Source organism: Pristis pectinata, chromosome 2 (genome assembly GCF_009764475.1).
Source record: "Pristis pectinata isolate sPriPec2 chromosome 2, sPriPec2.1.pri, whole genome shotgun sequence".
Taxonomy (NCBI): Eukaryota; Metazoa; Chordata; class Chondrichthyes; order Rhinopristiformes; family Pristidae; genus Pristis; species Pristis pectinata.
In genome coordinates, this window is record NC_067406.1 from 85,152,996 (window position 1) to 85,178,249 (window position 25,254).

At 42.4% G+C, this 25,254-nt stretch overlaps 2 protein-coding genes across 2 annotated transcripts in view; one reads left to right on the top strand and one right to left on the bottom strand.

Moving 5' to 3' along the window:
• The window catches only part of LOC127584046 (coiled-coil domain-containing protein 158-like), a 90,172-nt gene extending 84,213 nt beyond the window's left edge, over nt 1–5,959 (top strand). The window contains exons 24-26 of the mRNA XM_052040584.1: nt 4,302–4,514; nt 5,257–5,358; nt 5,583–5,959. Of these exons, the coding sequence (XP_051896544.1) occupies nt 4,302–4,514; nt 5,257–5,358; nt 5,583–5,659 (392 nt within the window). The 3' untranslated portion in view covers nt 5,660–5,959. The remainder of the gene's footprint in view (nt 1–4,301; nt 4,515–5,256; nt 5,359–5,582) is intronic.
• A 909-nt stretch (nt 5,960–6,868) lies between these two features.
• On the bottom strand, nt 6,869–11,819 carry stbd1 (starch binding domain 1). The gene is made up of 2 exons (XM_052010444.1): nt 11,354–11,819; nt 6,869–9,600 (listed from the first exon to the last, which is right to left on the bottom strand). The coding sequence occupies exons 1-2, from the start codon at nt 11,580–11,582 to the stop codon at nt 8,696–8,698; spliced, it is 1,134 nt and encodes a 377-aa protein (XP_051866404.1). The 5' UTR covers nt 11,583–11,819; the 3' UTR covers nt 6,869–8,695.
• Between the last annotated feature and the right edge of the window lie 13,435 nt (nt 11,820–25,254).

Below are 25,254 nucleotides of genomic sequence, written 5' to 3' on the forward strand. Positions count from 1 at the left end.
AGGATATTGTCTAGGTAGATGAAGACGAAATCCAGGCCTCGGCCCACCGAGTCCATAAGCCTCTAGAAAGTCTGGGCGGCGTTCTTGAGACCGAAAGGCATCCTTAGGAATTCGAACAACCCGAAGGGAGTGATGAGGGCTGTCTTGGGCACATCGTCGGGGTGCACGGTAATCTGATGGTACCCCCTGACCAGATCAATTTTTGAAAAGATAGTTGCCCTGTGGCGGTTTGCCATGAAATCCTGGATGTGGGGCACCAGGTATCGGTCGGCGGTTGTGGTGTCATTGAGTCTCCTGTAGTCCCCGCAGGGCCTCCAACCTCCTGCGGACTTGGGCACCATGTGCAGCGAAGATGCCCAAGGGTTGTCCGAGTGGCAGATGATCCCCATCTCCTCCATCTTCTGGAACTCCTCCTTGGCGAGGTGGAGCTTGTCGGGTGGGAGCCTACGGGCTCGGGCATGCAGTGGTGGTCCTTGTGCGGGGATGTGGTGCTGCAGGCCATGCTTGGGACCGGTAATGGAGAACTGTGGGGTGATGATGGAGGGGAACTCCACCAGCACCCTGGCGAACTTGTCACCTGAGAGTGTGACGGAATCTAGGTGGATGGCCGGGAACTGGGCTTCTCCGAGCTGGAGGGTCTGGAACATCTCGGCGTGGACCAAATGCCGGCCCTTCAGGTCGACCAGCTGACAGTTGGCCCATAGGAAATCCGCCCCTAGTAACGGCCATGACACCGCTGCTACCGTGAAGGTCCAGGTAAAACAGCTGGGCCCGAAGCGCAGCAGGATAGTATGCGAGCCATATGTCCGGATGGTGATGCCATTCGCAGCGGTGAGGTCGGGGCCTGGGGCCACGTTACGGGTGTCCATGTTCAAGGGGGGGAAGGACGCTGATTTCGGCCCTGGTGTCCACCAGGAAATGTCGCCCAGAGTGTCGGTCCCAAAGAAACAGGAGACTGTCACGATGGTCAGCCGTCGAAGCCACTAGCGACAGCCGGCCCCGCCGTTTCCCGGAAAGGCACACGGTGGACAGCAGCGGCGTGCGTTTGACCCCCATCTCTGATGATAAAAGCACCATTGATCAGAACCCTCACCTTGTCCCCCGTGGGTCTCAGTGGCTTTGGGTGTGGGGTCCTGGCCTTGGGCTGCGCAGTCGTGTTTAGGCAGATGGAAGCCGCCGCCCCCCCCCGCTGCTTACTCTGCCACAAAATGTCCGCCCTGGCCGCGAGGCTGCGTGGGTCGCTGAAATCTTCACCCGCGAGGAGGAGGCGAATGTCCTCTGGCAGTTGCTCGAGGAACAACTGCTCGAATAAAAGGCACGGTTTATGGCCATCCATGAGCGCCAGCATGTTGTCCATCAGCTCAGATGGCTCGCGGTCAGCCAGGCCGTCCATGTGCAGAAGCCATGTGGCTCGTTCACAGCAGGAGAGTCCGAAAGTGCAGATGAGGAGCGCCTTGATCTTATCGTACCTGGCCTCTGTTGGTGGCTGGTGCAGGAAGTCGATGATCCGGCCTGCTGTGTCCTGGTCGAGCGTGCTGATCACGTAGTAGTACTGCGTGGCGTCGGCTGTAATGCCTCTGATACTGAACTGGGCCTCAGCCTGCTGGAACCAAACGTGGGGCTGAGCGGCCCAGAAAGTCGGGAGCTTGAGCGAGACTGCGTTGTGCAAGTCGTTGGAGTTCGTGTCGCAGGTTCCAGATGCCGTCTGGAAGCGTCGGGGTCACCAAATGTAGCCGAACGTGACGCGTTGCTGCAAGGAAAACTCAGAAACGTGGAGGCTGAACAAGAGCACACTTTACTGTGTCAAGCAAAAACGCGCGTGCGCGCAAAAGTGCCCGAGAGCCTCTCCGGCAGACGTGATGTAAGGTTCCTGCCAGAAGGCCCGCCCCTCAGTCTACGACGCGCTCCTGCGCGTCCGCCTGCAGCCGCCGATGGCGGTTCGAGCCCCGTGAGTACGGGCCGCTACAGTGGGTTATTTTGTGGTAGGAGACACAGCATATCACAAGAACACAAATAGCAGGAGTAGGCCACCCAGCCCTGAGCCTGCTCTACTATTCATTAAGAGCATGGCTCATGATTTCAGTGCCATTTCCCACCACTATCACCGCATCTCTTGATTAATGTCCAGCAATCACTTTGGATGAAAACAATGACTGAGCCTTCACAGCCCTCCAATGTAGGGAATTCCAAAGGTTCACCACCCATTGAAAACATTTCTCATCAGTCCTAAAAGTCAAACCCCTTCTTCTGAAACTGTTCTCTGGCCCAAGAGTCCTAAGTCAGGGAAAACCTTCCTTGCATCTAGCTTGTCAAGCTCTTCAAGACATTTGTATGTCTTAAACTATAGAAAATACAAGCCTAGTCTTCTCACTCTCCTCTTACAGCAAACCCACCATCCCTGGAACCAGACTAGTTAATCTTTGCTGCACTCCTGCTGTAACAAGTACATCCTTATATCTACCTTGCTATCCTTAGGAGTCATCAAGTCACAGTTTATAACATTACACCAGTCTATATTGCTATAGATTCTTACATATTGGACAATGTCTCTTGATTGCTAAGAGTCAAATATTTTACAAAAGCAAGATGTGCAAATGAAATCTCTGCCAAGACCAGTTCCGTCTCAAGAATGGAGCTGTAACATCCTATTAAGTGTGTGCACTGCATACCTTCCTAGATATTTCATATTGAATTTGACACTGAAAAAACCAATCAGGGTTGAATGGCATGCAGTGCTTCCTATGTTTAAATTTGGTGATAACAAATTTTGACGTTTGACTTTTGCTGAAATAAGAAGTTCCTGATTTGGATAAATGTAAAATGGAATGAAGCGGTAAGTAAAACATGCTATAGATCTCTTCAATTTTATAACTTGGTAGGTAGTAATTTGCAATAATTTTTGCTCAGTATTTAGAAAAGTCATGATGCTGGTAGCATGAATATTAGACTCTGAAAGCTGCAAGCATCAAGTCTGTTCAAGCCTAAGCAATTCCTCTGCTGTTCCAAAAATCTAAAGGTATAAGGAGCAGACAAGAGGCCAAGGTGAAGTTTTTGAATGGTGGAGTAAGCTTGAAAGCATTTCTGATGTTGGTCTAAAGATAGTTAAAGACCATATTTGGTATTGAGATTGTGTAATATTATCAAAGCTAAGATGGTTAATTGACCAGAAATAATTGTACATTTACTGCATTAAATCCTTTGTCATTTGAGTTTTTGAAAATAGTGAAGTGCAATAACTATGCAGCTTCTGCTTCTCTTAAATTTAGAAAACCAGAAGGTTGAAGTAAATGAAATGGAGCAAATCAGTAAAAAAAAATAAAGGTTAGGTTTATGGTCAGCAAAGTCAAGTTTGCTGCTGTGAGAAATCTTGGGAAATGTTTAAGTTTTAAAACTTGAATGCACCCAACACACCTTTTCTTGTTGGGAAAAATTCCTGTAGCACACCTTTCCCCACCCATCCAAACACGGTGAAGCATCTATGCTTTGGATACCAACATTGTGTCTTGCACTCCAGCCATGAAGTTTAAATGATGCAGGTCTATCACTTATGCCAATTGCAATCAGTTGTGCTACTAAGTTGGAGTAATATGGGATTTGTTTCATCAATTGTAAGACTCATGCAAGCTAAAATAACAAATCGTACATTAAAGAGCAAAACACAAGAACAATGTTCAGAGAAACATCAAGAAGTAATAACGTTTTTCTACTAAGAATTTAAGGGGTAAAATGAGCTCTTTTAACAAAAAAGCTAGTAAATGTTTCACCATTTTAAATTCAAAACTAACAGTGCAATAATATGCTCTTTTCCCAATTTCTCAAAAGATCCTTTGAAGTGCTCAGAAATCAAAGTAATAATTTTAAATTAAGGATTTCCTATTAATCAGTTTGAATTACAGCCAAAGATAGCCAGTTTATTTACTAGACAAAGCCCACATCAGGGTTCAGTGAGTTCAGTACAACTATCAGACAGCCAATTTTATGGAACACTTTCTGAAGTTATGATGGATTTCTGTATTAAACAGGAGGATTTCCCAAGATGCATTGTACCAATTTATTTATGCAAAGCATATTAGCATCTTTAACTTGGTAAAATGCCCTAGAACAAGTTGGCTTGCATTATACTACTTCAACATTTAAAACCTTGGATGAAGATTCATTTTGTGAGGACATCTCCAGGTCACTGACTTTTTTTTAAATCAAATTACAGAAATGCCAGCTGTTGATCCAATTGCACTCAAGTGATTTTATGAACACATTTTGATAATCTGGAAACTGATGTTTCATTTAATGATTCCCTACAGCAGACCACTCATTACAGATAGGTGGTCCATGTTACACCTCCTCCAAGTGGGAGACACTGCCCGAGAGATCTCCAGTGTCTTCCTTGCTAACTGGCTCTTTACCTCAGAGCGAGCATGGAAGAGAAACTTCAGCCTTTAGTGAGTTGTGTGATTCAAGGACCAGCTATATGCCAGCACAATATGTGGAAAATGATCCTCACTTCCAAAATAATGGTAAGAGCATTTGTGCTGAGTAACATTGCAGTCTGTGTTTTCTTTGTAGCTTATGGTGAAATTCTATCCTGCACGGTGACCTACTTGCATGGAAATTCTCATCCTGGTGTTCCTCTTCACACCTTAACCTCAAACAGCAAAATACTACCCATTCCAAATGCATACCTTTTCATGACCTGGGCAATTAATTCCTCCTGCTTGCATTTAAATCCTCAGGACTGAAAAGCCAAAAATTGCTTCCAGTATTGGCAAACGAACACTTAAATTGATCACTGATTGTTGATTTGCATTCAAATATGGGGCAAGAATCAAATGGGTATTAATTAAAAGTCAACACAAATCAGATATTGTTTAGATTAAAGTTTTAGAACAAATCCATTCAGCTCTAAATTTTGCATCGGGGGAGGGGAAGAAATCAAGTGCTTAAAGTATCTTAAGTGGAAATTTTAAAAAATCAAATCTTACATTTGCTGGTCCATTATCTGTGCAAACGTATGCTGCAATAATGTTATCTTCTTTCAAAATGGCAAATACAAAAGTTTCTGGTTCAAGAAAACACTTCTAATTACAGATGAGTAGAATTATCTTAGTAATCATACCAAAAATTTGAAGATCATTCAGAAGAATTTGTTATCCTTTGTTGATCACAATTCCATTTTACTGAGAAACAATACTGGGGAATCCTGCATGTTCAGGCACAACTTCAGTGGTGATCATTGTGTTGCCAATTTCTCCCATTCAGGTGGTGAACAGACAGATGTTGCGGGACAGGCCTGCAAAAAACTGCAGAACAAACTGGATGGTCTGCAAAACCTGGTGGAAGATCTTCAGCTGAAGAATCACGGTATGATATTTGCCACTTGGTCACATTTCAAAATACTGCAGATTATTCTTTTGCATCTTCCTCCATTAAGGAGAGCACTTGACCTGTTATTGTTAAAAAATTCTGGTGCATGCTTCCAACTAGAAAATATAATTGTTTGTGACAAGTTTATTTTTCAGGATTTTATTCATTAATACTATCAATACTTCAAAACCATTACAGAATGTAAACCATTTGATTTGCAGAGATGTCCTCCATGATCAGAAGCCAAGAGAAGAGGATAAAGAGAGTAAAAGACAGAGAGAAAATGTTAAAGAAGTGACATCCAGTTTCTGCATTTTATTGCTTACGATGTATGGCTTTTGACTCGGTGCAGTACAAAAATAAAATCTGCTGCTATTTAAGATCTTATGAAATAAAGTCTGTCTACTCAGTTTAAAAATAGTTAAAAGTCAGTATCAGAGAACCCTAGCTACTACAGATCCAGTCACTGAAATATCTGTTTTGTATTAAATGGCTCATTGCTTTTAGGCTCAATTCATTGTCCATGGGATAAACAGCAAAGTCTCCCATTGGAGAACCAAGAGGGAGTGGGGTGGATCAGAATGACAAATAACATCTACTTTAACTCACTGGAATTGCTCCTATTTTCTACACACACCACTGCAGTTGGTTACAGAGGTACAATTGGTCATTCTGTACAAATTCAAGACAACGCAACAAAATGTTCACTTGTGTTGACTAACCGAAAGGCTAACATAATTGAAGTGCAAGTAATTAAGAGGTTCTCACAAACCCCACACCCCCCCAAAAAAAAACATTAGTCTACTTGGCCAAGAACTTATTACATTTCAGGTGTTAAATTGGTAATTGGTTTATTATCACATGTAAGATTAGATGATACCTTTATTAATCACATGTACAGCAAAACAGTGAAATACATCTTGAGTAGAATGTTCTGGGGGCAGCCCATAAGTGTCACCACGCTTCCAGCACCAACATAGCATGCCCACAACTCCTAATCTCTGTCTTTGGAATATGGGAGGAAACAGGAGCACCCGGAGGAAACCCACGCAGACACAGGGAGAACATACAACAGTGGCAGGAATTTAACTCAGGTCACTGGTGCTATAATACTATTATGCTAACTGCTACACTACCACATGTACTGAGATACAGCAAAGCAGCTTTGTTGGCATGACTTTTAAAATCTGGTATCAATGTGTTTAAGCCCTTGACAGCTGTGTTTTGTTTGGGGGGGGGGGGGGGGGGGGGGAGAAAGAAGGAGAAGCGAGAGAAATACCCATTTTAAATATCCTGAAGAGATGTTGGATTTGCATTTGAAAAGCTTGAGATAGGGGAAAAAGTTATGATCTAGCAATAGCATATTCTTTATACCAATGTGCTTTAGGTATTTTGACAAGAGCAAATTCTACATATTACAATAATAAATTAAATAACTGCAGAGTAAACATTGCAGGTTCTCTGTTTGTTTAGCATTATGTAACAAAATCCAAAGCCAGAATCTATATCATTCTGCTTTAATGTTCAGGTGGTATCAGAAGGTGGAGACAGTACATGGAGGATAAAACATACAGAACTTTAAAATAAAGGGAGTAAAATAAGTTTCTAGCCACAATTGTTATTGAGTCAGTTGGAATGAAATACATAAAGTGCCATATTTGGGAAAGCAGCAGTGAGAGCAAACTGTTCTGGCATATACAAGTAATTGGAAAGCTGAATGCAGATTTATGTATTTTGGTGAGGAGAGGCTGAAAGGATGCTATAATCTTCAGCATGCTATTTAGTGGATGTACAAAACAATGTTTTTAAACACCTACCAGAAATTCATACACTGAACTCATATGCTCAGACTCAGCCTACTGCAGTCAGTGGTATAAGGCTTAAATTACACCAATGCTTTTTTTGTTGGGGGGGGGGGCATGGGTGGTGGCAGCTGGTTAATGACAACCTCTAATTACAGAGCTTGAACTTAAATTAGGAATAAATAGTGCATTAACAACATTGTTAATGTGCTGGTCTACAACATGAAAATTGGAAGCAAGGCATGTACTAACTTCAGATTGCTAATTTTGTAATGACTATTAATGCAACTTCAAGTACTGCAATCTTCCAAATTCTGCAGCTGGACAGACATTAACCACAGTAATGAGTAGCACTAACCAAAGTGCAAGCCTTCTGATAAGATTAAAGTTTAACAAGTTGCTGGTATCCATGAAATAAATTTACTCCTTTTCAAAGAGGGAACATTCAAACTATTGGTTAATGCTTTACTTTGAAATTTAGGCTACCTGAAGGAATTTTTTTTTTTTTTTTTTACAACCCAAAGTTGTTGCTGATTGTTTTGTACACAATTTAGGAAATGTTAACTTCCAATTGAAGTTTGTAAGAAGAATTTAGATCCTCTTAGCTGCCATGTAAAATCAAATCTGCTCTAATTAAGTGGACTTGTCAATTCCAAACTCAACCAATTCTATGGAGCTTCAGTAGATTGCAGGGAAGTTGTATTTAGCACCAACAGATCAGAGATTTATAAACAACTTTTATACAATATATTAGATCTCAGTTTTGGTAAAGATCTTGTATTATAGTAACATTAAAATGTTTAAATGACCTAAATTGGTATTCACAACATGAATGTCTTTTAATAACTGCTGTTAAATCTAGACTTTAATAAAGCATTGCTTCAGGCAGGAGATACAAGAAAGCCAACTTTCAAATACTTGCTTTTCAAAAAAAAATCTACAAGGCTACTGCTCTACTTGTGTTCATTTCTATTTAATTGTGACAATACATTTGAATTGCATTCAATTAGGACCCTATTTTATTACATGCCAAAGCATTTTATGACCAGACAGAAGTTAAATATTCAATACCACTTCAACCAAAGAACATTTATTGAAATTCATATTTTAATTGAAAGCATTTCCCACAATACAGATTTAAAAATTAGAAGGGTTATTGTTCAGGTCTTATGCAGATTAATAATCAACTGTCAATATTCTATGCTTATTAGCTTAGGTGAATTACAACAAACTTCTCATCATTGCATAAAGCAACAAATAGTTACTGGAGACAAGGCAGTCACAACCAACCTCTTGCAGTGAAAATGCTGCAGCCCATCAATCTGAAAATTGAAGTGCAGAAATAAAGGGGGGAAGGAACAGCAGACATGTTAAACCAGTTATGCCAGTGAGAAGGGGCAAGTTGAATAATGATAGTAGTTCCTCATTTGTAAAAGGGAAACTATTAATGAACTCCAGGCTCAACTTCAACTCCATCCCACAGTACTAGTGCTTTACATTTTAAGTAATGTGCTCCAATTGCCACTTGTGATTTAGTGGTAACCCCAACATTGATACATTTCCATATCTTCATGGAAAGTCTCCAGGCATCTATTCAGGCATTCCTCCCATCGCCAGATCTTTCCATTTTCCACCACTACATATTTCCACTCAAACCTGGAATTAACTGGGAGCAGAACAGAATTAGACCAGAATCCATCCTTATTTGGTTTCAATGGTACATAATTCTCCCACTGTCCCAGACATTCGTGGTTTCCTGTCACTGCAAGGATCTGAGAATCTAAGCAAGTCATATAATGAACATTAAAACTCACGGAGACATTGTTGAGGGGCAGAGGAGATACAGCAGCAACTTTCTTGGTCATATTTTCAGACTCTGGGCTTGCAGCTGTTCTTTCTGATTCATCTTTAAAGACCAACTTGAAGCTTTTTCTTTTATCTTTTTCTATTTCAGTTTCAATAAGCACATCAGCATTACTTTCACTGCTGACTTTATTCGTCTGAATAATATGATTATCTGTACTAACAAATTTCTGATCAACTGTTGAAACTAGATCCAAAGCTTCATCTTCATGGTCAGATTTGTTAAGCGCTTCTTCCATTGGTTTTATTTTTTCGCAAACATGCCTCTTTTCCTGTCCTAAATTATACTCAGTGACGTGTGTATTATGGACAGGACTTTCTCCACCACTGGTTGGAGGAGTTACCATCTCAGTTTGTATCTTGTTACTTATCTGTTCAACAGCAGGCCAGTCTTGCTTATTTGACAGTGCAGGAGCAAGGTCCATCTCTCTCTGGTCGCTGACCATTGTATCTGAAATTACTTTAGGTTCCGAAGTTACAGACTTTTGTTTAACTGGAGATGGTTGCACATCAACTGTCAACTCTGCTGTTTCCTTGACCTCAAGTACATTGGCCCTTTCAATGTCAGCTTTAACTGTAGAGAGAGAGAGAGACTGTTTATTCCATTAAAAATTTGACCAAATGATTACTTCCAAACACATCCAAAATGCTGGAGGGACTACTTCCAAACACATGGAAGTTTTCCAAAGTTTAACAGCCACCCACAATAAAATGTGATTATAATATTGGAACAATTTAATCATGGGAGAGCATTTTTAAATAAATGCTTACTTCAAGAATACATTAAAGCAAATGAAATTGTTTTAAGAATGTTAGGCGGCTTGCCTCAGTATTAAAGTGTTAGTTTCTCACACAGTATCTGTTATAAAGGATTGCATGCATCCATAATCAAATATCGGATGAAAAATGTGCTGCAATAGACATATCCCAGATCTTGTTGAGTACCATTACCAAATGTAAATTTGACTTCAGCTGGAAGCTACAATATTTGACATATACTGGGGTGGTCTGGAAGAACCGTCGGTAAACCGCAGATGATCCGGATCTGAAAGGTTATGGGTCAGCTGTCAGTCAGTAAGCGGACTGTTAGTACATTTATTAGCAACCTCCTGACAACCGGTGGAATAGCTCCAACCTGCCCAGGGAGACACTGGGAAGCTCGAGTCATTGTGGGGTTCGCACGGATCCAATATCAGGTCCACATTCTATTTTCAGTAATATACAATTTAATATTGATCTCTTCAACAATACCAATTAGCTAAAGTACTGTTTTCATTCAAATTTCCAATTGCGAACAATTCTTTGAAAGGAAGAGAATGTCAGATCAGTATCTGTTTGCTCTGGTGCCCTGCACGGATTGTGAATACTGAAGGCGGTTCTGGCGCAGTGCGGACACGGAAAAAGCCAGCCGCTCCTTGAAGGATGCGCCAGAACCTACCGACTTGATCTGTTTGATGGGGTTAGTGTGGTCATTAACCACACCTCAACCTTTAAGTGTCTGTTAGCGCACAACTCGGAGTTATTCGCTCCTCTTTAAAAGAAGAGAAATAACCAGTTTGTCTGAACTTCAGTTTCACAAATTTGCTGTCAAACTGTTGCAGGATCATGGTAGAAATCGCTCTCATGAACCTGTTGCTAATTTATATTTTCGCATATCATTTAAAATAAACTCGGATTAAGTTCGGATAATACAAATTAGAGGGATTAAGTGCTTCCTCCGTGTTGTATCTCCAACGACTTGATTTCCCACGTCCCGTTTGTAGATTCCGAATCAGTTTGCACAGCTGGAGACTGGGCATTAGGCGATAAAGAAACCAGTTCGGAGAAGAAAACAAAATGTGCAATGGAAACCAAATACTGACAACGGTTCCCCCCCAAGAACAGGAAGAAAACACAATTATCTCACTATTTCCTCATTATTGGTGAAGTTCCCCAACAAACCAACTGTAGACGCTCACTGCGGGAGGCAGAGGGGAAGGAGATACATAACTCAGTCACTGAAATGGGGGAAAGATACGAAGTTCGCAAAAGCTCAGCTACTTCTGTTGCGGGTCCCTTGTGGAACCGTCTGGAGAACTTCAGCAGCGTGACTTGTAAAATAATCTCAGTCAGACAACCCGCCGAACTCAGTGTCATGGGGATAAAAAACGGTGCAGGAAACACTCAGGTCATTGCAGCGCCCACGGAAAGAGAAATGATGTTTGATATAGTAACGATTCCTCTTCCCACAGATGCTGTCTGACCTGTTGAGTGTTTCCAACACTTTGCTCCTGCTTCAGGATGTCCAATTTTTTAAAAATACATTCTACGAGAGAATTATGGTTTACCCGCAGCACCGTCCGGAGGGCCACCACCACTCTCCTCCTGTGCACTGCTCCTGGCACTGCCGTCACTGTCCGGGACAGCGCTCGGGGTCTCCAATCCCTCCCGGTTCCTGCCTCGACTCCACCAGATCCAAGTGGCCAGGGCCACGACCGCAGCTACGGGCAGCACCGTCCAGGAGCTACTGAACATTGTCACCAACCCCGCCACAATACTCATCAAACCCACTGCCATGACCGCAACTCCCCTCCCTCCGGGACTCCCGTTCACCTCTGATCCTTTTCAGCTGCCGCTGTCGACAAATCCTCAGCCCTGGCTCCGCCTTCTGCCCAGGCGCCGCAGTGCGGCAGCGTTGCGTTTAAAGCTGTACTTCTTCGCCAGAGTTAGGGGATCCCATTTTAGGTCGTGACTGGCGTAGGTGGGTTCCAGTTGAGCTCATCCACCTGGTATCGGTGGGCTACAGTTTAGCTCGTCACATCCCATGATGATTTGATTGTTCTAATCCATCTCAGCACCGCTACCCCCGACCATTGACAACATGGTAGTGTTTCAGGTTTACTTAATCAATGCTTTGTCGGCTTCAACTGAATAAATCTACTACAAAATTTACAGGGGAAGCTGTAGATTATTGTAAAATTTCAATTGGTTCACCAATGACTTTTCATGGAAACAACCTACTACCCAGTTCTTGATCTGCACCTATCTCTGCTTCACACTATGTGGCTAACTCAGTCCTCCAACAGTAGCCTAACAAATACTCCGCAGCACAGTAACGAAATATATATTGGGCCAGAAATGATCTATTAATTAGTTTAATTCTTGTCCTAATGATCAGGATAATAAATAATCAGGATTAGAGTCAGGCAAAGTAATCCCGGTTAACCCTGCACAGTCCCCCGCTAATTTATGGAGACATGTCCCAGCTGGAAAAATTATCCAAATATTCATACCTAGAATGCACCCATCCCAGATGCTCTGATTACCATTTCTGGGCATATTTATTCCTCATCCAGCAAAGTTCTCGCTGGAGTTAGGGACACAATGATTTTCCTTAATGACTATTGCCCGGTGGCTCTGACATCCACCATTATGAAGTGTTTTGAGAGGCTGGTCATGGCACGCATCAACTCCAACCTACCAGACAACCTCAAACCACTGCAAATCTCCAGATGCTGAAACAGGTCTACAGTGGACGCCATCTCCCTGGCCCTACACTCATCTCTGGAGCATCTGGACAATAAAGGCACCTACGTTAGACTATTGTTTATTGACTACAGCTCTGCCTTCAATACTATCATTCCAAGCAAGCTCATCTCCAAACTCTTAAACCTGGGACTCAGCACCTCCTTTTGCAACTAGATCCTTGTCTTCCTGATCACAGACCGCAATCAGTAAGGATGGGCAGCAACACCTCCGGCACGATTATTCTCAACACCTGCACCCCACAAGGCTATGTCCTCAGCCCTTTACTCTACTCCCTATACACTCATGACTGTGTGGCCAGATTCTGCTCTAACTCCATCTACAAGTCTGCGGATGATACCGTCTACCTGCACTGCACTTTCTCTGCACTGTAACACTTTATTCTGCACTATGTTATCGTTTTACCTCGTACTACCTCGATGCACTACTAAAATGAATTGATCTGTATGAACGGTGTGCAAGACAAGCTTTTCACTGTAGCTCGGTACAAGTGACAAACATAAACAAATTTACCAATTTACATACTGGTGGAACAAGGCTATGGGAATCTACCAATCACTGTCTATCACCTCCCTGATCAGCTGATGAACCAGTAACCCTTTATATGTTAAGTATCATTTGGGGGAATCACTGAAGGAAGCAAGGCCCGAGTGTTTATGGGTTCAGAATTTGATACCTTCTAAGGTGGACACCAGAGCTAACTGCACCTCCAGCCAACTTGATCGTGCTGGAAATCACCTGACAGTGTAGAAAATTGCCAGAGTATGTGCCACCTACAGAAAGTGGGTCAATCTGTCCTTAATAATTAGCTACTGCAGCTTGCTCTTCATTATCGGCAAAATGATGGAAGGAGACATCAAAAATGCAGTCAAGTTCCATCTACTCATACATAAACTTCTCATTAACTGGTAGAAAACAGGAGTGGAATTAAAAAAGCTGAGGCCACCCAAGAGCAAAAGATGCTGCCAATGTCTTGAGAAAGCGGCAATGGTAGAGATGTCAATGAGGATTTAGTCTTAATCTTTACAGAGGTAGTGTGACTGTGGGAATAGCCGAGGAGAACGCAAATGAGCTGCTATTGAAGATAAGCATTCAAAAGGAATCTTCAAAGTATTTATGGTACCAAAATAGAAAAAAAATAAGCAGGCAAAGATGGCTTTCATCCAAGAATTCTAAAGATGGTTGACAGTAGTCAACAGTCACGCTACCTCTGTAAGGATTAAGACTAAATCCTCATTGACATCTCTACCATTGCCGCTTTCTCAAGACATTGGCAGCATCTTTTGCTCTTGGGTGGCCTCAGCATTTTTAATATTTCCCAAGCAATATTCAGAAATGGAAATTGGCCCAAAGTACTGGTGTGTGTTTGATGTGTAAAGCAATAAATTGGGATTCTGTGGCCCAGTGTGGCTTACCATGAACAGATAAATTCCAGAATGCGTAATTTGGGATGAAATTATTGACCATTTGAAAAGACTGCAGCTAATTTGTAAACGTATTTGTAAAAGATTAATTTTTGGAAGAAATATACTTAAAGGGAAGCCACTTTGTATTGTATCTGTCAATTTCTATAAATTAATTGATATATTAATTTAAGGTGACTGTGGCATTTTCAGTATTGATGGGATATGAGCAGTGGTGAGCTCAAGACAGTGATACTGGGACCAGTTGCTTTCAGTTTGACTAATGCTGTGGACTGTGGTTTGTTGGGGGATCTGCCTGCTGAATTTGCATCAACTAAACTGAAGGTTAATCTCAGGTTGGGCCAACTCTCTTTTTCCAGAGACACATGAGGCTGCAGCTGCTGGAATCTGATAAATAAGGAGAGTGATAAGTAGAACCAGATTATCCCACCTTCTCTCATCTGGTTCCACTTATCGCCTTCCTTACTTATCAGATTCAAGCATCTGCAGCCTCTTGTTTCCACTTGTTATCTTCCAGCCTCTGTCCCTATGTCCCCTCTCCCCTCTCCCCCTACCTGGATTCACCTGGCCCCCTTTTTTCTCTCCTTATCTGTTTCTACCTATCACCCACCAGCCACTGTCTCCTAACTTCACCCCTCCCCCTCTCCCACCTCGTTCCATCTGACCATCATCCCCCACCTCACCTGGTTCCACCTATTGCAACTGCCTCACCCCTCTCTCTCACCTCTTTATACTGGCTATTTCCCCTCTACACGCTTAGTCCTGATGCAGGGTCTCAGCCCAAAATGTCAACCATCTCTTTGGCTCCACAGATACTGCTTGACTCGCTAAGTTCCTCCAGCAGTTTGTTTGTTGCTCCCTTTTTCCAGCCCCACCATGTGATGTCACTTACACTCTGCACTTGTGCAGGACCTCACTGGCTACATTGAGGGAGTTGCTGCTAGAAGATCCACTGAAGGTCCATTCAGGTCTTGTGGGTAAAGAAGCAGCAAGAAGTGATGCTGCTGGGAAAGGTTGGGTCAAAGTTTACACATTCCTGTTTGAGTGCAGTAAAATAGAGGCCAAAAAGTTAGACAAACCCTGGCTCTTTGTCATAGGCCTATCTCACGTTACCAGTTAGCTAAACTGGCACAGTGATCTGTATTTGCATAGTTCACCTGGTAGCCCAAATAATGGACCCAATTAACATCCTGGACAACGTGTGTGTGTGTGTGTGTGTGTGTATATGTGTGTGTGTGTGTGTGTGTGTGTGTGTGTGTGTGTGTGTGTGTGTGTGTGTGTGTGTGTGTGTGTGTGTGTGTGTGTGTTCTAGTAGGTAACAGCTTCTGAACCAAGATTTACTTCTTAACACTTCCATGAAATAATTTAACTCCCAAAATTTCATTTAGGCTGGATAATTTAAGTGCAACGTATTATAAAAGTTTTGACAAATCAAATTGTGAAATATTGTTTCAGGTGGTTAATGAAATGGTCACATGCTCACAGTTCCAGGGACCCAGTTTCGATCCTGACCTCGGGTGATGTCTGTGTGGAATTTGCATGTTCTCACTGTGAGTGCATGGGTTTCCTCCCATATGCCAAACACATGCTGGTAGGTTAATTGGTCCCTGTAAGTTCCCCCGGGTATTGGTTAACGGCCAAAAAGAATCAAAGGGGAATTGATGGACATGTGTGACAGAGTTGCAGCTAAAAAGGGAAATAAGGAGAGCCGAAATGGGATTGCTCCTGTGGGAAGCAGAATAGATCCAATGGGCCAAATGGCCTCCTTCTCTATTGTTATAAAATAAGAATGCATTATCTGTAAATCTAATTCAGCAAGAAGGCAGAACAGTAACAAAAACAGAGAATGCTGGAACTGCTCAACATGGGTTGAACTGTTACTTGTAATGAGGATGGTATAATTACCATCCAAATTCATACACAAAGAATAACTAAGAACAGTGGGCATGCCCAATGGTCACTGAGTGTACTTTTACATTAGCAGCATGGAGCAGGAAAACATCAGTGAAGAAAAATCATTTTGGAAAATATTACTGGTTGAAATTCATGTGCTTTCATCCAATTCCTGGGTTGTATTTTACATTTACTAATTAAATTTGTATACAATAGCAATTTGAAAGGCAAACCACTTATCTCACTGTATATAGACTAAATGCTTCTGTGTCTGTTCATTTCATTTCTCTCAATTTTCACTGGTTACCACAGTCAGCCTCTGAAGTATAGATGCATTTTTAAACTAATGGTTACTATTGAGGGGAACTCGGTGAATGTTTTTGGAGTAGACTTTTATCGATGGTGTTGCAAAAACCAGATGGCAAAGGTAGTTCAACTGCATCTAATAAAAAGTGCTTATTTTGCTTACTTTCATCATGGTGCTGTGGAATTATGTTGGTTATTGTCAAACAAGGCTGCAGCATTCTCACAACACTCTTTTCAATCTTTCTTGTGTCAATGTTGAACTTCATCTCCCACAAACTTTCCACAGGAGTGCAGCTAATCTTTAGAACTGATGGAAAACTATTCAACCTATGACAACCACACTGCAGAACCAAGGTCAGCCAAACCTCCTCAGTCAAGGTGCAGTACGCAGACAATGCTTGTGTTTGTGCCTGTCCTGAGGCCAGACATGTTCACTGAAGCATACAAGAGGATGAGCCTTACACCTCAACGCTTGCAACACAAAGGCGCTCTACCAACCTGCCCCTCCTGCACCCCACTGCCCTCCCACAATGAAGGTTCACCACAAGACCCTGGAAAACATGGACCACTTCCCATATCTTGGGACCTACCTCTCAACAAATGCAGGTATTGATGATGGAATTCACCATCACATTCCATGTGCCAGCACAGCCCTTGGTCATTTGAAGAAAACCATATTTGAAAATCATGATCTTAGATTCATGATCTACCCTGCTCTGCTACATGCTTCTAAGATCTAGACCACCTACAGCAGGCATATCAAGGCACTAGAAAAGTAACGCTAACGGTATCTCTGCAAAATCCTCCAAATGCACTGGAATTGGAATTGATTTATTATCGTCACATGTACCGAAGTACAGTGAAAAACTTGTCTTGCACACCGTTCATACAGGTCAATTCATTGCACAGTGCATTGAGGTAGTACAAGGTAAAACAATACAGAATGCAGAGTAAAGTGTCACAGCTACAGAGAAAGTGTAGTGCAGGTAGACAATAAGGGGCGCCAGGTCCTAACGAGGTAGGTTGTGAGGTCAAGAGTCTATTCTTATTGTGGTAAGGAACTGTCCAATAGTCTTATAACAGCAGGATAGAAGCAGTCCTTGAGCCTGGTGGTACATGCTTTCAGGCTTTTGTATCTTCTGCTCAATGGGAGAGGGGAGAAGAGAGAATGTCTGGGGTGGGTGGGGTCTTTGATTATGCTGGCTGCTTTACCGAGGCAGCAAGAAGTATAGTCAGAGTCCATGGAGGGGAGACTGGTTTCCGTGATGTGCTGAGCTGTGTAGTTTCTTGTGGTCCCAGGCAGAGCAGTTGCCATACCAAGCCGTGATGCATCCAGATAGGATGCTTTCTATGGTGCATCAATAAAAGTTGGTGAGTGTCAAAGGGGACATGCCAAATTTCTTTAGCCTCCTGAGGAAGTAGAGGCACTGGTGACTTTCCTTGGTTGTGGTGTCTACGCGGTTGGACCAGGACAGGCTATTGGTGATGTTCATTCCTAGGAACTTGAAACTCTCAACCCACCAAGCCTCAGACCGTTGATCTAGACAGGAGTATGTGCATTGCCCCCTTCCTGAAGTCAATGACCAGCTCTTTTGTTTTGCTGACATTGAGGGAAAGGTTGTTGTCATGACACCATGTCACTAGGCTCTCCATCTCCTTCCTGTACTCCGACTGATCATTATTTGAGATCCAGCCGACTATGGTGGTATCACCTGCAAACTTGTAGATGGAGTTAGAGCAGGATCTGGCCACGCAGTCATGAGTGCATAGGGAGGACAAGTGAACCAAAGCAAGTGTCCTCTCCTAGGCCAACATCCCCAGCACTGAGGCTCCAGTTACACTCAGTCTGCTACATTAGGTGGGCCACACTGTTCATGTGTCCAACACCAGACTCTATTCCAAACTCTGTTGTGTGAAAAGATTACCAGGTAGACAGAGAAAAAGATTCAAAGACATGATCGAAGCTTCCTTGAAGACTCCTGGGACTCTTTGGTGTACAACTACTCAAAGTGGATATGGAGCATTCAGGATGGCATTGGGAACCTTGAGGCCATGCCTCAAGAGCACAGAAGAGTGTGTTTGTGGCAGAAGGAACACACCACCTCACAAACTGCCCACCCACCTACCCCGTCAACTATTCTTTTCCCTTCCTGTGGAAGAGTCCGCAGTCCCCACATTGGCCTCATCTGCCACCTGAGAACCCGTAAAGGCAGGGTGGAAGCAAGTCGTCATCAATCCCAGGGGACTGCCTAAGAAGAAGGTTGTTGTTGAGGAGATCCATTGAGATCTGCTACCATGTTTCCTTGTTATGCTACCGGTGAAGCATTGATAATGGTTGACTCACTATGTTGTATTTGGTTTGAAAGAAATGATTGCAACTGACATCCACTTCACATTAGAGCAGGAATCCAAGGAGACCTTTACTTCTATCGATATTCTTAAAAAATCTTATGAGTCGGTACAGAAATGTTATTGATGTGCATTTTATCCTGACAGATGCAAACAAATATAGTACTGGCAATCACTTAGTACACCCAAGGTCACACTGGGACGCAGAGGCACTGACAAGTCTAAGTCACGAGGCCAATTAAACCACAGTTTTGATGCAGGAAGTTTTAGTCATACATTACTATAAGACAATTATAATGCTCTGTTCAATGTTCCTATGATGATCAGAGAATCATCAGTGGGTTTCTATAAAGAGTCAGTGGGTTTCTATGGAGCATGCAAACAAAATACCTCAAAAGAGCTTTAAAATTATGTCTGCTGGACACTTGCAGTATGAAGCCTGCAAATTATTTTCTATAATAAATGCTTATTTGGTTTAAGGATTGTATAAGATTCATGATTAAAGTGGTATCACAGAATTACTCCATGCATGTGACAAGGTTGTACTGCACTGTGACGTGGACAGATGACTTTGTATGGGGAGGAACTGAAGAACTTGTAAATATTTCGAGTAATTAAATAACTAGTGCTGTTCCTGTTCATTCAAATATGTTAATTTCTGAAAGCCTGACAATGAAATTGTAACATCCATTGACATTAATCTGGTCCTATTCACGGAGAGGACTGATACTGCTGGCAACCCCGGTATGTGATTTATTTACAACTTGGCATGATGGAGAAATATAAAAATAGTACAAGAAGGTCAGGATCATGTCAGATGACTCATGTCTGGGGCAGTAAACACCAATCAGATTGCTTATCTTATCAACCATCTGTCAGACTAAAGTTTCATCTTCAAAAGTATCTTGTTATCAGGCTTCCTTTCTAGTCCTGTTGATGTTAAGTTGAACCAACGATTACTGTTGTTCCTTCCACTCCTTCCTTTCCAGGGAATGGGTCCTTTCATCCTTTTTCAGAGATTTTTTTTCTCCAGGACATCATCAAACCTGATCAAATTGGCTCAGAAATCAGGTTGCGTAGCAAAATAATTTTGAGTGCCACACAATCCAATTTCAATTAAAAATAAATCATGAGTGAAAATTGTAGGCTCACCATTATTTCCACAACATCTGTAATTTGGATGTACAGCTGATCCCTGTGTTCAGTACACTAAGTGAATCCCAGGTACTTGCACAGATGTTGATCTACGTGCAGTGCACACCCAGTTGCCTCCTTTGTGATCTTGATCCATTGTTTGTGATGTATACTGATCTTCAAGCAGGTTATGAGGCCTGCTCATAGTGTATGGTGTGAGCAGATCCCAGTATGTGGAGTCCAGTGCTGGGAACTCATGTCAGGAGTTGATTGTGGACTTCAGGAAGGGGAAGTCGGGAGAACACACACTAATCCTCATTGAAGGGTCAGCAGTGGAAAGGGTGAGCAGTTTCAAGTTCCTGGGCATCAACATCTCAGAGGATCTATCCTGGGCCCAACACATTGATGCAATCATAAAGGAGGCACGCCAGCAGCTCTACTTCATTAGGAGTTTGAGGAGATTTGGTATGTCACCAAAGACTCTTGCAAATTTCTACAGATATACAGCGGAGAGCATTCTGACTGGTTGCATCACTGCCTGGTATGGAGGCTCCAATGCACAGGATCAAAAGGGGCTGCAGAGGGTTGTAGACTCAGCCAGCTCCATCATGGGCATAACCCTCCCTGCCATTGAGGACATCTTCAAGAGGGGGTGCCTTAAGAAGGTGGCATCCATCATTAAGGACCCTCCCCACCCAGGACATGCCCTCTTTATATTACTACCATCGGGGAGGAGGTACAGGAACCTGAAGACTCACACTCAATGCTTCAGGAACAGCTTCTTCCCCTCTGCCATCAGATTTCTGAATGGTCCAAGAACCCATGAACACTACCTCATTATTCCTCTTTTGCACTATTTATTTATTTTTGTAACTTACAGTAATTTTTATGTCTTTATTTCTTGCACTGTACTGCTACCATTAAACAACAAATTTCATGACATATGTCAGTGATAATAAAGCTGATTCTGATTCTGATTCAGGTAGGCATTGTTTAAGTAAAATAATAATGGATACTGCGGGGTCTGGTACACATGAGCTCTGGGAGACAGGGAATGGCACAGCACCCAATACACCTCAGTGCTGAGAATCGTGGCAGTATACCTGGTCAAGACCAGACAGCTCAGTCTGATCGCCGATAAACTTCCAATCTGTGTCCATAACACTCATGATCACATCCACCAACCTCACGCTGGTGGTCTTTCCTGACCACTGCCTCCTGCTGGCTGACTGTCAGGTACAGAGAGACCAGGAGACTTGGGTATGGATGGGGGAACAAAGTGATTAGGAATCCCCATGTTGTATTTCAAAAATAATGGATAGGAAACAATTTCCAATTGAAAATGGGAGATCAATTCTAATAAGTAACAGTAGGCTACACTGTGAGGGACCCTCCAGTGCTCCAGTCAGGGGATCTCTGTAAGACACAACTGCAGGCTACGAGTACCTGCAACCTGAGGAAGCCTCCAATACAGACAAATGTCCACAGCCAGTCTGCTGTGGGAAAATGGAGAAGTGGGTGGGCTCTGATCACGTGGACAAGGCAATGTCAATGGCCTTCCTAATGCAGCAGTGATCGGCAGACTATGAGATGTGGCACAATATCAGCTGGTGTCAGCTGGAATGATGCAGAAGCTAGGAAGGTGTGGACCCTCTGGTGGATAGCGTTGTCTCCTATGCCCCTGTCCTCCATGAAGAGAAGTGTAAGCTCTAGATAAATGGCCAATGTAAGTCAGGTTTGGTTGAGTGTGAGCAGTGCGCTAAGTAAGTGCGATTGTAAGTGGTGCGCAACAGTCTGACAATGAACGTCTTTACAGCCATTGGCCATTTAAATAATGTTCCTTTTGCGCATCAGTAAAAGTTGGGTCATCTGCAGGTGAACAGAGCCATCCCTGTTCAGATCAAAATAAAAACAGAAAATGTCAGAAATACTCAACAGGTCAGGCTGCATGGGAATGGGAATAAATGGGAATCAGAAGTGGCCTGTAGACATATAAAGAGTAAAAGAGGTGTGGGGCCTATTAAGGATAAAAATGGGAACTTGAAGGCACTGTTCAGGTACTAAGTGAGCACTTTGCATCTGCCTTCACCAGGGAAGAGGGCATTTCGGAAGGAATAGTGCAGGAGATAGCTGGGACGCTGGATACATTGAAAATTGGTAGTGTGAAGGTACTGGAAGAGTTAGCTTTACTTAAATTAGGTGTCACCAGGACCAGATGGGATGCATCCTAGAACTCTGAAAGAAGTACAAAAGGAAACCTTGGGACACTGACTGCAATCTGGCAATGTGTTTTGGATTCAGGAGTGGTGCCAGAGGACTGGAGAGAAGGAAATGTTACTCCCTTGTTCACAAATGGGAATATGGACAAGTCCAGCAACTACAGGCCAGGCAGTTTAACCTTTGTGCTCGAAAAGCCTCTAGAAACATTGATCTAGGACGTGATTAATAGTCACCAGAGGAAACTCGATTAATTAAGGCAAGCCAGCACAGATTTGTGAAGGGAAAATCAGGTTTAATAATTTAACAGAATTTTCTGATCAGGTAGCAGATAGATCAGATAGATACACTTAGCAGACAGATCAATTGCAGAGTGTAATGTGGTCAGTGTGGTGTACATGGACTTCAAGAAGGCTTTTGATAAAGTGCCACAAAACAAGTTTATTAGCAAAGTTGAAGCACATGGCATAAAAGGGACATTGATAGCATTGATACAAAGTTGATTAAATAACAGATAATGGAGGATAATAGTCTTGAGTATAAGAGTAAGGAAGTCATGCTGCAGCTATATAAAACTTTAGTCAGACTGCACTTGGAGTATTGTGTGCAGTTCTGGTCACCCCATTATAGGAAGGATGAGGAGACTGTGGAAAAGGTGCAGAGGAGGTTTACCAGGATGCTGCCTGGATTAGAGGGTATGAGCTATAAGGAGAGGTTGGACAAACTTGGGTTGTTCTCCTTAGAGCATCGGAGGCTGAGGGGAGACCTGAAAGAGGTTTTTAAAATTATAAGAAGCGTAGATAGAGTAGAAATGTCAAACACCAGAGGACATGCTTTTAAGGTTAGAGGGGGAAATTTAAAGGCGACATGAAGGGCAAGATTTTTTTATACAGAGAATGGTAGGTGCCTGGAATGGGTTACCAGGGGAAGTAATGGAAGCAGGCAGTTTGGTGGGCTTTTAGATAGATACATGAATATGAAAGGAATGGAGGGATATGGATGATACACAGGAGGAGGACATTTAGTATAAATAGGCATCAAGATGGACACAACATCGTGGGCCGACTGGCCTGTCCAGTGCCGTACTGTTCTATGTTCTATGTAATAGTGAATAGTTGTTATTCAGCTAGAGGAAGGAATATTGACATTCGCCAGGGATGGGTGTTTGGGTATTTGCTTTTTCAGATCTATATTAATGACCTAGAATTAAGGGTACAAGCCACAATTTCTAAATTTGTGGATGCCACAAAACATGGCAGTATTGTGAATTGCGAGGAGGATAGTGACAGATTGCAGCAGGCTATAGACAGACTGTTGAATGGGCAGGTGCATGGCAGATGAAGTTTAATGCAGAAAAATATGGTGTACGAAGAATGAAGAGAGACAATATAAAATTAACTATTCTAAAAGGGGTGCAGGAGGAAAGGAACGTGGGGATGAAGGTGCACAAATCATTGGAAGTGGCAGGTCGGGTTGAGAGAAAGCATTCAATAAGGAAACTTTTGGGGTTTATCAACAGAGATATAGAGTATAAAAGCAGCAAAGTTATCCTGAACCTTAATAAAATATGGTCAACTTGAGTATCTTGTTAAATTCTGATTAAAGAGGGTCCAGAAAAGGTTTGCAAGAATAGTTGAGGGGAAACAGTTACAAGGATAGATTAGAGAGGCTGGACTGTTTTCTTTAGAGAAGAGAAAGCTGAGAAGAAATTTGATAGAAGTATATAAAATCATGGGGGATCTGGACAGTGGATAGTGGGATCTGTTTTTTTTTGGTGGAAGTGTTGCCTGATGAAGGGTCATCAATCTAAAACATTGTTTCTCTTTCTTCCATTGCTGCCTGACCTGCTGAGTGTTCCCAGCAGTTTCTGCTTTTATGTCAGGAAAATAATGTTAGGGATCAGTAAAATCTCACATCAAAATGCATTATGATGTTAACTACGGGCATTAAGACAACAGAGATCTGCAAAGAATTGGTTATCCTGCGTGAAGGGGATTTTCCATTTCACTACACTTGGTCTTTAAATTTTTCACTACCTTTATTGACGTGTCCATTTCCAACCATCAAATCAAAAATGAATCATTCAGGCACTGCAACAACAAACAATCTGCTGGAGGAACTCAGTGGGTCGAGCAGCAACTGTGGGGGGAAAGGAACTGTCAATGAGTCCTGATGCAGGATTTCGACCTGAAACGTCAATAGTTCCTTTCAGGTGCTGCTTGCCCGCTGAGTTCCTCCAGCAGATTGTTTGTTGCTCCAGATTACAGCATCTGCAGACTCTTGCGTCTCCATTCAGGCATTGGACTGAGTACAAGGTGGAGCCACAGCTCAAGATTCCTACAGGTGATGAGAAGTGACCTGAAATAGTTGTCTGCTCCACCTTGAAAGAAAGTAACCAAGATCTTAAAGAAACATACAAGACAATAGTGTGAGAATGGTAACTTCACATTAGTTCAGACTAAATCTTGACAGTGGGAAAACAGATGTAAATTCATAAAAAGAAACTGATGTCAAGATTATCTTCTGAAATGAACAGCTGGAATAGAATTTTGGGCAGGGACATTGAGCCATAAACCTGGGGAACACTCAAGAATCAGCTGGATGTGCAGTGCAGGAAATGTAGATCCCGTCCAGATAACTGTTTACTGGGTTGAGTGCTGATCCTCAAGCACATCAACGTTAGTGGCAACCTGACAACTTGCTAGCAGCAAAAGAAAGACAAAGCATTGCCCTCACTGTGAACGTGAATGTTCATTATTGGACTCATGCCAGATTAGCCAACAGTTTAAACAGTTGGCTAATAATTTCATGCTTCTGCTCCAAAAGACTTTTTCCCTTGTTTGCTGTTATTAAGGATTAACTAGGTGCACTCTGTTCCAAAAAACTCTTTGCCACAGAACTTGTTAAGCCACCCAATGGCCAAACCACACAATGTTATATCCAAGGTGACTGCCTTCATACTCTAGCTTATTAATAAGATATAACATAAGATAGGTAAAATTCATCTCATATATTAAATAAAGGAAAGATTTTCTGCAATCATGGCTATGGAATTCTTACCTCCAGCTCGGCATTAAAAATTTAATGGGAACTTCCTTAGATCCACCAAGCACAATAAATAGATTTGCCTGCAGAGGTCACTTAATAATTTACAGATATTGTTAAATTGACTAATAATTGTTTAAATAATTGTCACTCACCTTTGCCCTCCCATTGGATCCTAGATGTGCTTTTGATAGGTTTGTGTGGTGGGAGTTGGAAACCAAGATAATGTCATTGAAGATCAGCACTGTGGCAAAAGTGCATGGTATGCTTGTAAATACCTGATTGCCATGTGCCAGTTTGTGCCATTATTTTCTCTTATCATCTTGTCATCTTGC